This window comes from Tachyglossus aculeatus, chromosome X1 (genome assembly GCF_015852505.1).
Source record: "Tachyglossus aculeatus isolate mTacAcu1 chromosome X1, mTacAcu1.pri, whole genome shotgun sequence".
NCBI classification, from domain to species: domain Eukaryota; kingdom Metazoa; phylum Chordata; class Mammalia; order Monotremata; family Tachyglossidae; genus Tachyglossus; species Tachyglossus aculeatus.
In genome coordinates this window covers 16,107,810-16,125,269 of record NC_052101.1, presented here as the reverse complement: position 1 = coordinate 16,125,269, position 17,460 = coordinate 16,107,810, and the positions used below count along the sequence as shown (strand labels likewise).

Genomic DNA, 17,460 nt, shown 5'->3' with positions numbered 1-17,460 from the left:
CATTCTCACCAAAAAGGGACTAGTGGGTAGCGGAGAGTAGACCTAGAAGTATTATTATTATGGAACCCTCCCTAAAAGCTAATCATTCTCACCAAAGAGGGACTAGTGGGTAGAGGAGAGTGGACCTATAAGGGGCTGGAAGAGAGAAGGAAACATTTTTACCTTGAGGAATCTTATAGGTGACTTCTCCAGGTTTTCTGAGTTGACGTAGTAAATGGTCACTGTGAATATTGACTCCCATTCCCAAAAAAAACATTATGATACCTAGAAAAAGAAAACCGAGAAGACGAGAAGAGGTGATATTACATTCATAAACATCATTCTTCCTGGTTGAAAGGCTTTATTCACATCAGGAAAATTAATTCTAGAACTCACTAAAGTTCTCATTTTCTCAAGGCCTCAAAAATTGTTCTGATAAATGTAGAAATGGTAAAAAGGTGTCAAATGCAAGCAGACTTGATTTTCCCCTCTTTCAGCCTCTCAACCTCTTTTTTTTGGTATTCGTTAAGCATTTACTGTGTGTCATACACTGTACTAAGCACTGTGTAGATACAAGCTAATCAGATTGGACACAGTCCATATCACTGTACTAAGCACTGCGTAGATACAAGCTAATCAGATTGGACACAGTCCAAATACCTCATGGGGCTCACAGTCTTAATCCCCATTTTACTGATGATGTAACTAAGGCACAGAGAAGTTAAGTGACTTCTCCAAGGTCACACAGCAGAGACGTGGTGGAACTGGGATTAGAACCCAGATCCTCCTATTCCCAGGTCCATGCTCTCTCCGCTAGGCTATGCTTCTTCTCAATTATCTGTATAACTCAACTCCATTGCTTCCCCTTCCCGGTAATTTATTTTATTCTAGACTATCAGCTCCTTTTGAAATGGGTCTACGAATTCTGTTGTATTGTATTCCCCCCAAGGGGTCAGTCCAGTGCTCTATGCACAATAAGTGCTCAGTAAATATAATTGATTGAATGCTTAATTGATTGATTGATCTGCTACCCCCACTAAGTGATGAGCTCCTTGAGGATAAGGACTGTTTCTAAAACTCTAGTGTACTCTTCCAAGAACTTATTATGCTGCTCTTTACAGAGTAAGCACTCAATAAATTATATTGATTAATCCAAATTCAGGTTACAAACCCAGCAGGATATTGGGACCCCGAAAATTCCCAGCTAAGCATTGCCAGAGTTTTGAAATGCATGGAAACTGTGGTTGAGTGTATATAAGAATAAGTAAAAAGCTCGGCAGGAGACCTAAGAGTGAAACCATTCATAGGATTTCGGACAGATGAGCTTATCCTGTGCCTGATTTGGCAAGCAAAGTATGAGGAAAAGAAAGGTTTACCTAAAGTAGCCGGGTTTGTCTATACACAGTACTCAATAAATACCATTGATTGACTGATTGAGCTGCTTGCTGCCAGGTCTGACAGCAAAAGCCACATGGTCTCTAGTGGATAGAGAATGGACCTAGGCGTCAGAAGGACCTGCGTTCAAAAGCTGGCTCCGCCACTCGTTTGCTGTGTGAGACTGGCCAAGTCACTTAACTTCTCTGTGCCTCAATTCCCTCATCTGTAAAATGGGGATTAAGACTGTGAACCCCATGTGGGACAGGGACTGAGTCCAATCTGATTGGTTGTATTTACGCCAGCGCTTAGTAAAGCTCCCGGCACATAGTAAGCGCTTAACAAATGCCATTTAAAAAAAATATGCAGTGGAAAAACACCTCCACATCCTGTGGAGGTCAGGCCTATACTTCAGCACATGACAAAATTATCTTTTTTAATCTCTGTTGCCTAAAATATCCTATAAAATGGAAATCTCTAAAAAGGGTGTAAGAATAAAGACATGAATCCATCCATCTCAGAGGAGGCTCCCAAATGGGTTAGAATTATGTGATCTCAAGGTCTTTGTTAGTTTTAGGCCCTGGGGTGGAAGACCATCTGAGTCTCCATCTGAGATTCACCTGGGAACAACGTTGGGGATCAATTAATCGTATTTATTGAGCACTTACTGTGTGCAGAGCACTGTACTAAGCGCTTGGGAAGTACAAATTGGCAACACAGAGACAGTCCCTACCCAACAGTGGGCTCACAGTCTAAAAGATGCCTTTGCAGGTGAGGTGGGGGTTGAAGGAATGTTTCTGGGACACTGTGGATCCCACCTGGATTCCATCAAGCATGGCGTCACTTCCCTTTGTTTGGGGAACAAAGGCAGGACTGAGTTGCAGATTTCGGTGGCTGTTGAATTGTCCTCTTTCACCCCTTAAATTCACAGTTAGAGAAGCAGCATGGTGTAGTGCATAGCGCACAAGCCTACAGAAGGTCATGGGTTCTAATTCCAGCTCTGACACTTGTCTGTGGTGTGACCTTGGGCAAGACACAACTTCTATGTGCTTCAGTTACCTCATTCATTCATTCAATTATATTTATTGAGTGCTTCCTGTGCGCAGAGCACTGTACTAAGCTCTTGGGAGAGTACAAAACAACAATAAGCAGACTCATTCCCTGCTCACAACAAGTTTACCGTCTTACCGCATCTATAAAATGGGGATTGAGACTGTGAGCACCATATGGGATAAGGACTGTGTCCAACCCGATTTGCTTGCCTCACCTCCAATACCTGGCACAAAGTAAGTGCTTAACAAACGCCACAATTATTATTATTATTGTTAGTTTATTGGGCTGGGCAGAAACTTGGGTGGGGGACCCTCCAGGAGGGTGTATCCAGGTGTTAGAAACCCAATTCCTCCTCGAGACATTCCTTGTCGGAGTCATTCCAAAGCCTGTTTTATAGAGCCTGAGTAGAAATTCAGGGGAGGGGGAAGTAGGTTCCTTTGTTCAAATTCAGAAAGCAGGTTTGTGGGTTTAGTGATGATGGATGATTAGACAGGAGGGATTTAGTGGTGGGATCTCAGCAACCATTCCAGACTGATCTTCCATCTTTCGGCCCAGAGGGTGACTCCAGATTAGCTGGGCGATCCCTCAGGATCAAGCACTTAGTACAGTGCTCTTCACACAATAAGCGTTCAGTAAATAATAATAATAATAATGGTATTTGTTAAGGTCTTACTTTGTGCCAGGCACTATATTAAGCACTGGGGTGGATAAAAGCAAATCGGGCTAGACACAATCCCTGTCCCACATGGAGCTCACCAGCCTCAATCTCCATTTTACAGTTGAGTAACTGAGGCCCAGAGAAGTGAAGTGACTTGCCCAAAGTCACCCAGCAGACAAGTGGCAGAACTTGGATTAGAACCCATGACCTTTTGACTCCCAGGACCGGACTCTAGCCACTACACCACTGCTGCTTTATCATTGATTGATTGATTGATTGATTGATCATGCTCCAAGTGAGATGGCTGACGGGAAGACAAAGTGGATGCAGGAGTATCAAACTTTGGTCTAATAATGATGACATTTATTAAGCACTTACTATGTGCAAAGCACTGTTCTAAGCACTGCGGAGGTTACAAGGAGATCAGGTTGTCCCACGGGGGCTCACAATCTTAATCCACATTTTACAGATGAGGGAACTGAGGCACAGAGAAGTGAACTGACTTGCCCAAAGTCACACAGCTGACAATTGGCGGAGCCGGGATTTGAACCCATGTCCTCTGACTCCAAAGCCCATGCTCTTTCCACTGAGCCACGCTGCTTCTCTACAGTATTAAGTACAAAGTAATTCTGGGATTCCTGCCCATTTGGGTGGCTAGAGAATTCAGGAATAGAATATTTTGGCAGACAGTCCTCTCTTCCTTCTCTGAGCGCCTACTACCTTGGCTCCAAAAAGCTCCTAAGGGATTGGGCTGAAATGGCCAAAGCCTTATTCGCAGCCACTGGGATACCCCATCTGCTTCTTTAAACCTAAATGGACAGTGGGCTGGATTTTAAATAAGAAATCAGAGCCCAGATCTTCCCCTACCTCATCCATCATCAAAGCAGAAGGAAACAGTTTTAGTGATCTTGTCTCAGCCCGCTCTGACCTTGATGAGCCATTGAAACACCCCAAGGGGAGAGAAACCTGTTACTCCAGGTTGGAAAAGGGGAGAATAGGGTGTAGCAAATCTTTAATTTGAAGAAGGACCTCCCTCAGTATTTCTTTAAAAAAATGGTATCAATGCAGTCTCAGTTTGAAGGATTTCCCCATGTTTCTAAGAACTGACCCAGTCCTTAACCTTTAATCAATTTTGCCTGGTAATAAATTTTCAAACTAGTAAAAAGAAAAAGCACCGTGACCCAGGGGAAAGAGCACCGACTTTGGAATCGGAGAACCTGGATGTTATGTTGAACTAAAGTGACAGGTGGAATGCCCCAAGAACCAGGAAAATGCAAAGTTTGTCTGAGATGTTGGAATATTTTAATTAATCAATCAACCAATCAAAGGTATTTTTTGAGCAAAACTGTGTGCAGAGTACTGTACTAAGTGCTTGGGTGAGTACAATGCGGCAGAGGTAGTAGATACATTCCCTGCCCACAATTAGCTTATAGTCTAGAGAGGAAATGGACATTAATATAAATAAAGTAGTTATGCATACGTAAATAAAATGCTGTGGGGCTGAGGGAGGGTTGGTTATCAAGGGCTTAAACAGAACAGATTCAAGTGCACAAGTGATGCAGGAGGGACAGCGAGTAGGGGAAATGAGGCCTTAATCAGGGAAGGCCTCTTGGAGGAGGTATCATTTTAATAAGGCTTTGAAGGTGGGGAGATTGATGGTCTATCGTATATGAAGGGGAAGAGAGTTCCAGGCCAGAGGGAAGAGGGTCACCGGTGAGAAGTGAGTAGGTTGGCAATGGACGAGCAAAGCGTGCAGGCCGGGTCGTATTGGGAAATCAGTGAAGGTAGGAGGGGGAGAGTTAATTGAATGCCTTCAAGCCAATGGTAAGGAGTTTCTGTTTGGTGCGGGGGTGGATGGGCCACCCCTGGAGGTTCTTGAGGAGTGGGAAAGCATGGACTGAATGTTGCTTTAGAAAAATGATCCAGGCAGCAGAGTTAAGTATGGACTGGAGTTTGGAGAGGTAGGAGTTAGGGAGGTCAGTGAGGAGGATGATTCAGGAGTCCGACTGAGAAACCACTTAGAAATTGGTTTCTCTGATTCTCTGAGACCATTTAGGATGAACACTGAACCAAGATGAGAAATGTTCTGAAAGAGAATCACTATTTGGCCAAAGCACATTTTGGAGGGCGGAATCAAAATATTGTAACACCCAAGAGCTGGACTGTAAGCTTGTTATGGGCAGTGAGCAGATCTGCTAATTCTGTTGTATAGTACCCTCCCAAGTGCTTAGTACAGTCTCTGCCCATAGTAAGTGCTCACCAAATATGATTGATTGATTCAGTGCTCTGAACAAAGTAAGTGATCAATAAATTCCACTTATTGATTGACTGAAATAAGCTAGAGAATTCAGTCCTGTGGAAATCAGGCATAAATCAATCATTCAATTGACTGTATTTATTGAGTGCTTACCTTGGATAGAGCACTATCTGTAAAACGGGGATTAAGGCTGTGAGCCCCTGTGGGACAACCTGATCACCTTGTAACCTCTCCAGCGCTTAGAACAGTGCTTTGCATATAGTAAGCACTTAATAAATGCCGTTATTATTATTATTTTTATTATTATTACTAAGCCCTTGAGCAATTACAAGATAGCAGAAATGGTAGACATATTCCCTGACCACAAGGACATTACAGACCAGTGGGAGGAGCTTATAGTCCAGAGGAAAAGAGATTGCCTTCTTGGGGGCCATTTGATGCCAGGACATTCAACAAAATAACAGATTTTTTTCTTTAATGGTGTTCGTTAAAAATTGAGAGGGACCCAGTGACCAGCGGAAGTAAGTCAGGGACCAATTGGAGAATCACTGCTAATAAACTTCTGTTTGGGAGCTACTTTTTAAAGTGAGTTATGTGAAAAAGAACAATTTTAGATCTTCTGAGAATATATGGATGGAGTTTAGCAACTTTATGCCCTTTATCCAGAGTGGAAATATCTGGAAAGAATCTGGGGGCATGGGCAGTTCTAAGATGACAAGACGCCTAGGTCAAATTTAGTTAGCGTCATGAGCTGAAGGAACACCTACCTTTCCTGGAAATAGTAGCCAAGAAATATGTCAAAGATTAATGTTGGAAGACTAGCTATGAAGAGCCTGGAAAAAGTCATGAAATGTGCTGGTGTAATGATTGCAACAAAAATAGAAATTGGCAACTCTGTGGTATTTCCAGTGACATGTATGGATCCGAAAGCTGGGCAGTGAAAAAACAGGATAGAAAGAACAGCAGTTCTTTAGAAATGTGGTGTTGGAAAAGGGTTTTGCAAATACCATGGGCTGCCCAAAAGACAAACAAATGGATTTTAGAGCAAATTAAACCAAAGTGGTCTTTGGAAGGCCAAATGACTCGTCATAGATTAGCATATTTTGGACACATAATCAGGAGGACTAATTCTCTGGAGAAGACACTAATGCTTGGAAAAGTCCAGGGAAAACATGGAAGAGGCAGACCAGCAGCTAGATGGATAGAGACCATAACAACGATAACGGAAGAACCATTAGAAAGGTTGCGGATTATGGCAGAGGATGGGACGTTCTGGAGAAAGTACATCCAGGGAGTCACTATGAATTGGAAATGACTCGACGGCACTTTATAATAATAAAACTGGATCAAATTCTCCCTGACCTATCTTTAATACGCTTCCTAGTTCCATGTAGAAGTAAAATATGGGAAGGGAAAAGGCTTCATTAAGATACTGGTGGGCCTAGGTGGTGAAAGCCCTGTCATTCTTTCATTCATTCAAGTGTATTTATTGAGCTCTTACTATGTGCAGAGCACTGTACTAAGCGCTTGGAAAGTACAATTCAGCAACAAATAGAGACAATCCCTGCCCACAACGGGCTGCCATTCAAAGGAGCCTTCTCCAAGCCCTCTTCTATTTCCACTGTTTGTAATTTATTTTAATGTATGTCTTCCTCTGTAGGAATAGCATCTTTCAATTTTAATATTGCTGTATTTTCCCAACCTCTTAGTACAGTGCTCTGCACAGTCAGCATTCAATAAACGCCACTGATTGGTTGACTGAGAGAGGTGGTGGCCCCCACAGCTGTCAATCAATCAATCAATGGCATTTATTGAGTGTTTATTATGTGCAGATCACTGAACTAAGCACTTGGGAGAGTACAAGAGTACAATACAACAGAATTAGTGGACACAAGCTTAGAGGGGGAGAATTCTATAATGTACTGACTGCTTGGGAGAGTAAAATTCAACAGAGTTGGTAGGCACCTTCCCTGCCCACTGCAAGATTACTGTCTGAACTGGACTTCCAGATAGAGAATCAGCATGGCTCAGTGGAAAGAGCATAGGCTTTGGCATCAGAGGTCATGGGTTCAAATCCCAGCTCCGCCAATTGTCAGCTGTGTGACTTTGGGCAAGTAACTTAACTTCTCTGTGCCTCAGTTCCCTCATCTGTAAAATGGGAATTAAGACTGTGAGCTCCCTGTGGGACAACCTGATCACCTTGTAACCTCCCCAGTGCTTAGAACAGTGCTTTGCATGTAGTAAGTGCTAAATAAATGCCATTATTATTATATGCTCATCCCATGCCTTTAGTTCATTCCTTCAATCATATGTATTGAGCACTTACTGTGTGCAAAGCACTTTATTAAGCGCTTGAGAGAGTACATTATAACAACAAACGGACATCTTCCTGCCCACAATAATAATAATAATGGCATTTGTTAAGCACTTACTATGTGCAAAGCACTGTCCTAAGCGTTGGGGAGGATACCAGGTGATCAGGTTGTCCCACATGGGGCTCACAGTCTTCTTCCCCATTTTACAGATGAGGGAACTGAGGTCCAGAGAAGTTAAATGACTTGCCTAAAGTCACCCAGCTGACAAGTGGCAGAGCTGGGATTAGAACCCATGACCACTGACTCCCAAGCCCAGGCTCTTTCCACTGAGCCACGCTGCTTCTCTACAATGAACTCACAGTCTAGGGACAAGCTCACGGGGCCTGCAAGTTTCCAGTCAGGGCTGACTGGTGAGCTTTTTGAAGCTTATCCCCTCCCAATCTTCACCCCAACCCGCCTCTTCACCCTCCACTAGAATTTGTGCCACTCTTCCACTTCAGTATTCAACATGAAAAGTTGGCATCTCTGCTCCCATTCCCCCAGGCCAAAGTCCAGCCCCTCCCTGCTTACAAGTCTACCCATGGTTCTATAGTTTTGTCTGTAAGGCGACTGTGAGAGAAGGAGCGGGCAGGGGAGCAGGAGGGAAGGAAAGAGAAGTTGATGCTTTTGGGCCACAGCGGCCTACCGGACAGCCGTATGGCCAGGGAAATTGTTCTGTTCATCTTGAAGCAATACAATTCAGCTAGGAAACACCCGGTTCAGCTAGACTCCAGGCCCAGGTACCAATTCCTCAACTTCCTAAATTGAGTTTTCCAAAGAAATTCTTCCTACTCCAGAAGATGCCATCAGTTATGCCTAGAAGTTGGGCGGCCACAAAAGAACAAGGTTCATTCATTCATTCATTCAATCCTATTTATTGAGCGCTTACTGTGTGCAGAGCACTGTACTAAGCGCTGGTTGTGTATCATCAGCTTGCTGGTGAAAAATCTTCATTTTTAGCACCATTTTGGCCTTCTGGAGTGGAACTTTGCTTCTCCTGGTTTTGGACTCAGATCACCCTAAGATGCAGCTTTTCTGGGATATTACTAAGTGTAGAAAGGGTGGTTAGATATTTGAAGATTTAACAATAAATACCACTGATGAACTGGCCAGCTTATTTGTTTTTTGAACCTATGTACAAAGCTGGACTAACTCCTAATAAAAATGTCTCAAATTTTTATAGTGCTTTCATTTACCAAATGATTTCCTTTAATCTTCCCAATGTCCCTGAGCGATCAGAAGAGGCAGGCATTTTAAGAGCACTTTATGTATGAGGAGACCGAGGCACATAGAGAGTTCATGATTTACTATAGGTCGTCCAGCAGATGAGAGACAAAACTGAGACCAGCTCCCAGATAAACCCATACTCTAACCCCTAAACCACACTGCCTCATGGCTCCACAACACACTTTCAAGAATTAGGACACACAGGGAATAGTATGGCCTAGTGGAAACAGCACTTGTCTGAAGTTAGAGGAGCTGGGTTGTAATCCTGGCTGTACCATGTCTATGCTACAATTGGGCAAGTCACTTAACTTCTCAGTGCCTCAGTTTCCTCAGCTCTAAAATGGAGATAACTAGCCATTCTTCGGACCTCTTCGACAATGAGCCCTATATGGGATCAGGACTATCAATTTGATTGGACTGTATCTACCCCAGGGTTTATGACAATGCTGGGCAGAGAGGAAGCATCGAACAAATACTATGATTATTTTCAAAAGCAAATGTATTTTTGGGGAGAAATGGGTAAAAAGTCTGCTTCCATAGTGCCCTCGGTTTGAGGAGGGGAATCATGAAAGGCTCCCACTAACATTTGAACCCCACTCCCTTCCCCAGCCCTCTCTCTCAGCCTCCTTCCCCCCTAAACCTGAACTGCTGTAACTTCTGAAGATAACAATAATAATAATAATAATAATAATAATAATAAAATAAGCGCTTATTATGTGCTGAGCACTGTTCTAAGTGCTGGGGTAGATACAAGGTAATCAGGTTGTCCCACATGGGGCTCACAGTCTTAATCCCCATTTTCCAGATGAGGTAACTGAGGCCCAGAGAAGTGAAGTGGCTTGCCCAAGGTCACCCAGCAGACAAGTGGCGGAGCGGGATTAGAACCCATGACCTTCGGATTCCCAGACCCATGCTTCTGAAAAGCCTCACCTGCCACGAATCGGATGTCAGTGTACCAATCGTCAGGGTATTCGGCACAGTGTGTCAGGTAGTAACCTTGAAGGAGGCCGTTGATAGTACAGAAGAAAGCGGCCGATATAGCCAGCCTAACTGGGAAAGGCCTCCCTTTGGTGAGGAACGGGTAAATGAGTGCCCTGCGGAAGATGAAAAAGAAAAACAAACAAGTGGATGAGCCAAAAAAAGTCCAAGAAGTGATAAAAAAAGATTTCAAACAGACCTTTAGTTTTACGATATGTCATCAAAATACAGACAATCCACTCTCAATCTCTCTGTTTCAAATCATTACTTCATTGTGACCATGCTTGTTTTTCATTTCCTTTGAGTTGATGATAATCCTGATGTTACATAACTGGCGACTTCAAAAGAAATTTACAAGCAATAGGCCTATTAAAATAATTACATAAAACAATTCACAGTAAAATAAACGGCAACCAGCTGAGACTTGGTGAAATCTTTCTACATCTCTCCCTGCTCTCAGTAGACCTCTAAAGCTGCATTGTCCTCTATGACATTTTCCAGGCTCCCGCTGCCTCCTGTTCTCTCTGCATCTGACTACCAATGGATCATTTCAGCTCCCCCGTCCTCACCCTCTCCGCCACTCCACAACCTGGTTGATTTCTTTCCCACTTTCCTCAGGTTCTCTTCTGGCCCACCCCCAGCCAGGCCCCCTTCTTCCTTCTCAATCAGTCGATCAATCAGTGGTATTTACAGAGTGCTTGCAGGGTGCAGAGCACTGTACTAAGCACTTGAGAGAATACAACACAACAGAGTTGGAAGACACATTCCCTGCCCACAGTGAGCTTAAAGTCTAGAGGGGGCATGCTCTCAACTGGGCATGTTAGGTATCACCCCTGTCGGCTTTTCTTCTCCATAGCTTGAGCTCCCTCTCTGCATCCCTGCCACAGCCTACCGACACTTACCACTGGATTCCGATTCTCTTCCACTCTCTGTCCATTCCCTCCCCAGCTGACAGTTCCGCTATCCCCTCACCAAGCCCTCCTAACTCCCCTCCTACCGACCAGCCACACTCTTCCCGAGCCCATCCGTCTTCCCCTGACACACTCTTCCCTCCTTTCCCCTTCTCCCTCACCCTGACTTGCTCCCTTCACTCACCTCCACCACCTAGCCCCACAACATATATGTACATATCTGTCATTTATTTATTTATATTAATGTCTGTCTCCCCCACTAGACTGTAAGCTCCTTGTGGGCAGGAAATGTGTCTTATTGTTCTATTGTACTCTCCCAAGTACTTAATACAGTGCTCTGCACACCATAAGCACTCAATAAATACAGTTGAATGAATAAATCTTTCCATGCCCATCCATCTTCCCATGCCACACTCTTCCCATTCATTCAATCGTATTTATTGAGCGCTTACTGTGTGCAGAGCACTGTACTAAGCGCTTGGGAAGTACAAGTTGGAAACATATAGAGACGGTCCCTACCCAACAGTGGGCTCACAGCCGCCTATCCATCTTTCTGTGCCACACTCTTCCATGCCCAATAATCATCAACTCTTGCCTTTCCTATGTCCACCCCCTCCTCTCTCACTGGCTTCCTAATTCATTCATTCATTCACTCAATCATATTTATTGAGCGCTTACTGTGTGCAGAGCACTGTACTAAGTGCTTGGGAAGTACAAGTTGGCAACATATAGAGACGGTCCCTACCCAACAGTGGGCTCACAGCCGCCTATCCATCTTTCTGTGCCACACTCTTCCATGCCCAATAATCATCAACTCTTGCCTTTCCTATGCTCACCCCCTCCTCTCTCACTGGCTTCCTAATTAATTAATTATCAATCAAACCTGGCATTTATTGAGCACATACAGTGTCAGACCACTGTCCTGAGCACTTGGGAGAATGCAACACAACAGATTCGGTAGACAAGTTCCCTGCCCACAGCAAGAAGAAGCAGCTTGGATCAGTGGAAAGAGCCCGGGCTTGGGAGCCAGAGGTCGTGGGTTCTAATCCAGGCTCTGCCACTTGTCAGCTGTGTAACTTTGGGCAAGTCACTTCACATCTCTGAGCCTCAGTTACCTCATCTGTAAAATAGGGATTAAGACTGTGAGCCCCATGAGACACAACCTGATCACCTTGTATCCCCCCAGCGCTTAGAACAGTGCTTTGCACATAGTAAGCGCTTAACAAATACCATCGTTATTAACAAGCTTACAGCCTAGAGGGACTGTATGATATACATCATAGTATTAGTTAAGCACCTCTCTTCTGTCAAGCAGTAGGGTACACATGAGATAATCAGGTCAGATACAGTCCCTGTCCTTCTTGGGGCGTATTACCTCTAAGGTAAGGGACAATGGTATTAAACCCCCATTTTATGAGAAGGACCCCTTGAACCTGCTTCCATTCATTGTGTAGAGAACATGTCTACCAATTCTGTTATACTGTACTTCCCTAGCACTTAGTACAGTGTCCCACACACAGTAAGTGTTCAATAAATACGATTCTGGTCGGTAAGGCGTCAGTCTCAGCCTTGGCACTCTCTGTCCACGTGTTTTAATAATAAAGATGGCATTTGTGAAGTGTTTACTATGTGCCAAACACTGTACCAAATGCTGAGGCAGATACAGGATAATTAAGTTGAACACAGTTTCCGTCCCACATGGAACACCCAGTCTAAGTGGGAGGGAAAACAGTTATTGAGTCCTGATTTTACAGATGAAGCAATGAAGGCACAAAGAAGTTAAGCGGCATGCCAAAGGTCACCCACCACATCTGTGGCAGAGCCAGGATTAGAATCCAGGTCCTCTGATTTCCAGGTCTGTGCTCCTTCCTCTAGGCCATACGGCCTCCCACTCTCTACCTTTGGTCCTAAGCCTCACGTCTCTCCTTCCCACACATGGCAGGTTAACAGTGTAAGGGAGCCTCACCACAGGCAGTGATAACTCTTTATTAGTTATTCTCCATTTTACAAATAAAAATCGTTCAAGGTGGGCCGGCTAAGTATTATTATTACTAATAATAACAATGGTATTTGTTGAGCGCTTAGTATGTGCCAGACACTGTTCTAAGCCCTAAGGTAGATACAGGATAGTTGGGTTGGACACAGTCCCTGTCCCAAACAGGGCTCACAGTCTCAATCCCATTTTACAGAGGAGGGACCTGAGGCACAGAGAAGTTAAATGACCTGTCAAAGAAAAATAGCAGATAAGTGTCAGAACTAAGATTTGACTTCAGATCATTGAGCCAGGCCCATGCTCTATCCACGAAGAGAAGCAGTGTGGCTCAGTGGAAAGAGCCCGGGCTTTGGAGTCAGAGGTCATGGGTTCAAATCCCAGCTCCACCAATTGTCAGCTGTGTGACTTTGGGCAAGTCACTTAACTTCTCTGTGCATCAGTTACCTCATCTGGAAAATGGGGATTAAGACTGTAAGCCCCCCCGGTGGGACAACCTGATCACCTTGTACTTCCCGAATGCTTAGAACAGTGCTTTGCACATAGTAAGTGCTTCATAAATGTCATCATTATTATAACAATGTTAATACCCCAGAGATCAGGTTCAACCAATTAAGGACATTTATTGAGCACTTACTATGTGCAGAGGACTGTGCTAAGCACTTGGGAGAGTACATTACAACAGAATTAGCAGGCACATATGCTGCCCAGAATGAGTTGACAGTCTAGAGGGCTCCAAAAGAGAGGATTGTCCAGAGAATTCAGGCCCACCTAAAAAGCTGATCCTCCTTTGCCTGAAGGTTTGATTGGGTGGTAGACCAGACTGTCCCAGATTCATCTGAGGCTGTTAACTCACTGTGGACAGGGAATGTGTCCATTTATTGTTGTATTGTACTCTCTTAAACAGTACAGTGTTCTGCATACAGTAAGCGCTCAGTAAATATGATAGAATGAATGAATGAATCCTACCTGGAAAGACCTGCTCAGTGAGTACCTTGCATCAAAGAACCCTGGTCTTCCAGCATGGCAGCCTCAGTTTCTGTTCTTAATTTTGGCTAGTAACGCTCCTTTTCATTCTGCTTTGATCAGGACAAAAATCTAAGCCTGCCAGACTCACATGGTTAATTCATTCATTCATTCAATCATTATTTATTGAGCGCTTACTGTGTGCAGAGCACTGTACTAAGCGCTTGGAAAGTACAAGTTGGCAACATATAGAGCCAGGCCCTAGTCAACAACGGGCTCACAGTCTAGAAGGGGGAGACAGACAACAAAACAAAACATGTGGACAGGTGTCAAGGCATCAGAACTAATAGAATTAAAGCTAAATGTACATCATTAACAAAATAAATAGAACAGTAAATATGTACAAGTAGAATAAATAGAGTAATAAAACTGTACAAACATATATACAGGTGCTTTGGGGAGGGGAAGGAGGTAGGGTGGGGAATGGGGAGGAGGAGAGGAAAAAGGGGGACTGAGGAATGATTAATCCATTCATCAGGTTCCTGGAGCAATTCCATTCGGCCCTCAGGCAATCTCAGCTCTGGTGCCGTTTTTTGGGGGGTCTGGGGAGAAATTAACTGTATTCTCAGCTGACTCAACTCAGCTGCCTTGGTTAATCATAATAAGCTTTACTTCTCTCCTTAAAACTCTAACCTTTTCAGTGTGCCTCAATCTCCTCTATCTTGCTGCCAATTTCTCGCCTACCTCCTACCTGGATCTGGCCTGAAACGCCCTCCCTCTTCATATCCGACAGGCAATTACTCTCCCCACCTTTAAAGCCTTATAATAATAGTAATAATAATGGTACTTGTTAAGTACTTAACTATGTGCCAGGCACTGTACTAAGCATTAGATTGAAGGCACATCTCCTCCAAGAGGCCTTCCCTGACTAAGCCCTCCTTTCCTCTTCTTCCCCTCCCTTCTATGTCGCCCTGACTTGCTCCCTTTATTCATCTCCCTCCCAGCCTCACAGGTATTTACAGGTATTTACAAAACTTTCTGTAATTTATTTATTTATATTAATGTCTGTCTCCCCCTCTAGACTGTAAGCTCATTGTGGGCAGGGAATGAGTATCTTATATCGTTATATCGTACTCTTCCAAGCACTTAGTAGAGTGCTCTGCACACAGTAAGTGCTCAATAAATTCAATGAACTGAATGATTAAAAGGCCTTCCCTGATTAAGCCCTCATTTTCTCTTCTCCCACCCCACCCCAGCAACCTTTATTTGCTCCCTTTATTCACCTCACCCTCAGCCCCACAGCACCTATGTACATATCCATAATTTATTTATGTATACTAATGCCCATCTCCCCCTCTAAAGTGCAAGCTCATTGTGGGCAGGGAATGGGTCTACCAACTAATATATTGTATGAGACTAAGCACTCAGTACAGTGCTCTGCCCACAATAAGTGATCAATAAATGCAATTGATTGATGATTGATCAATTCTACCTTGCACTGAGAAAGCAAACAGAACTTGTAAGACTCCAAGCTGCCAGGAGACTCCATGAGGGCTTTGTGAGCATCAGAGATTTTAAGACTCAAGTTGGTGAGCCACTTTCTAAGGTGCCACCTGAGTCTCCAAAGACATTCCCGCGATGTAGTCAACCAATCAACCATATTTACTGAGTGCTTGCTGTGTGCAGAGCACTGTACTAAGCACTTAGGAGAGTACAATACAATAGAGATGGTAAACGCATTCCCTGGCCACAACGAGCTTACAGTCTAAAGGTGGAGGACAGATGTTAATTGAAATAAATACTTTACAGATATATACATAAGTGCTGTGATACAAGAAAAGAAAGTTCTTCATATTCCCTAGGAAGAGATTAAATGGACTGAAATCTCCCCCTGATAAACTGCACACTCCTTGAGGGCAGGGACGTATTCGTTCATTTATTCAATCGTATTTATTGAGCAATTACTATGTGCCAAACACTGTACTAAGTGCTTGGGAGACTCCAATACAACAATAAACAGAAATGTTCCCTTGCTTGAGCGAGCTTACAGTTTAGAGTACTTTACTGTACTCTTCAAAGAATTTAGCGCACTGCTCTGCACATAGCAAGCACTCAGTGAATGCCATTGACTGATTTTAAACTGTGTGCTAGTTACCTGCTATCTGGTGAAATCAAATAAATCCCCAATGTTAGAGAGAGCAGGTGGATAGTCAATTGAGTGTGGGAAATCTCAGCTACTTCCATGAATTAGGTGGAACTCCAGACAATTCATGGAAGGGGCTGAAGTAACAGCTTGTGATAATGCTTTGTGGCTTAAAAGGAGTCTGGCGGGACCATGATGATGATGATGATGGCATTTATTAAGCGCTTATTATGTGCAAAGCACTGTTCTAAGCTCTGGGGGAGATACAAGGTGATCAGATTGTCCCACGGGGGGCTCACAGTCTTCATCCCCATTTGACAGATGAGGGAACTGAGGCCCAGAGAAGTGAAGTGACTTGCCCCAAGTCACACAGCTGACAATTGTCGGAGCCAGGATTTGAACCCACGACTTCTGACTCCAAAGCCCAGGCTCCCTCCAGTCAATCAATCAGTCGTATTTATTGAGCGCTTACTGTGTGCAGAGCACTGTTCTAAGTGCTTGGGAAGTACAAGTTGGTAACATATAGAGACAGTCCCTACCCAACAGTGGGCTCACAGTCTAAAAGGGGGAGACGGAGAACAAAACCAAACATACTAACAAAATAAAATAAATAGAATAGATATGTACATTAAATAAATAAATAGAGTAATAAATATGTACAAGCATATATACATATATACAGGTGCTGTGGGGAAGGGAAGGAGGTAAGATGGGGGGATGGAGAGGGGGACGAGGGGGAGAGGAAGGAAGGGGCTCAGTCTGGGAAGGCCTCCACTGAGCCACGCTGCTTCTCTGAGCTTACAGTCTGGAGGGGGAAGGCATTAAAGTTAATAAACGATTGATGATGTGTCATTTACAGATATGCAAGTAACTGCAGTGGGATTGAGGGTGGGACAAATATCAAATGCCCCCCCAGGTCACAGATCCAAGAGCAAGATGGGGCCAAGGCCCTCCTCCCCTGGGCCACGAAGCCATCAGAACAACTCATAGCTAATAATAATAATTGTGGTATTTGTTAAGCACTTACACTGCGCCGGGGTGGATACGAGCAAATCGGGTTGGACATGAGGAACTCCGAAGTTGAAGCCACATTCCATGCTGTAAACATCTGACACTCTTATGCTCTAAGCGTAATCCCAGAGGGTCTTTAGCAATATCAGAAATTTGGTGACCTTTTCCTAAGAGATCTTGGCTCTCTTGATTCTCAGTGCTCAGTGGACCATTGACTGAGTGGTATTTATTGAGCCCTTATCCTGTGCAGAGTACTATAATCCCGGCTCCCTCACCTGTCAGCAGTGTGACTTTGGGCAAGTCACTTAACTTCTCTGTGCCTCAGTTCCCTCATCTGTAAAATTGAAACTGAGAGCCCCACGTGGGACAACCTGATCACCTGGTATCTACTCCAGCTCTTAGAACAGTGCTTGGCACATAGTAAGTGCTTAGCAAATACCAACAGTATTATTATTATTATTATTATTAGAGAAGCAGCGTGGCTCAGTGGAAAGAGCCCAGACTTTGGAGTCAGAGGTCATGGGTTCAAATCCCAGCTCCGCCACCTGTCAGCTGTGTG

General features: G+C 44.0%; 1 protein-coding gene across 1 annotated transcript in view; it reads right to left on the bottom strand.

Moving 5' to 3' along the window:
• The window catches only part of SRD5A2 (steroid 5 alpha-reductase 2), a 77,391-nt gene that overhangs the window by 13,658 nt on the left and 46,273 nt on the right, over window positions 1-17,460 (bottom strand). Inside the window, 2 exon segments of the mRNA XM_038771665.1 lie at window positions 163-264; window positions 9,833-9,996. Of these exon segments, the coding sequence (XP_038627593.1) occupies window positions 163-264; window positions 9,833-9,996 (266 nt within the window).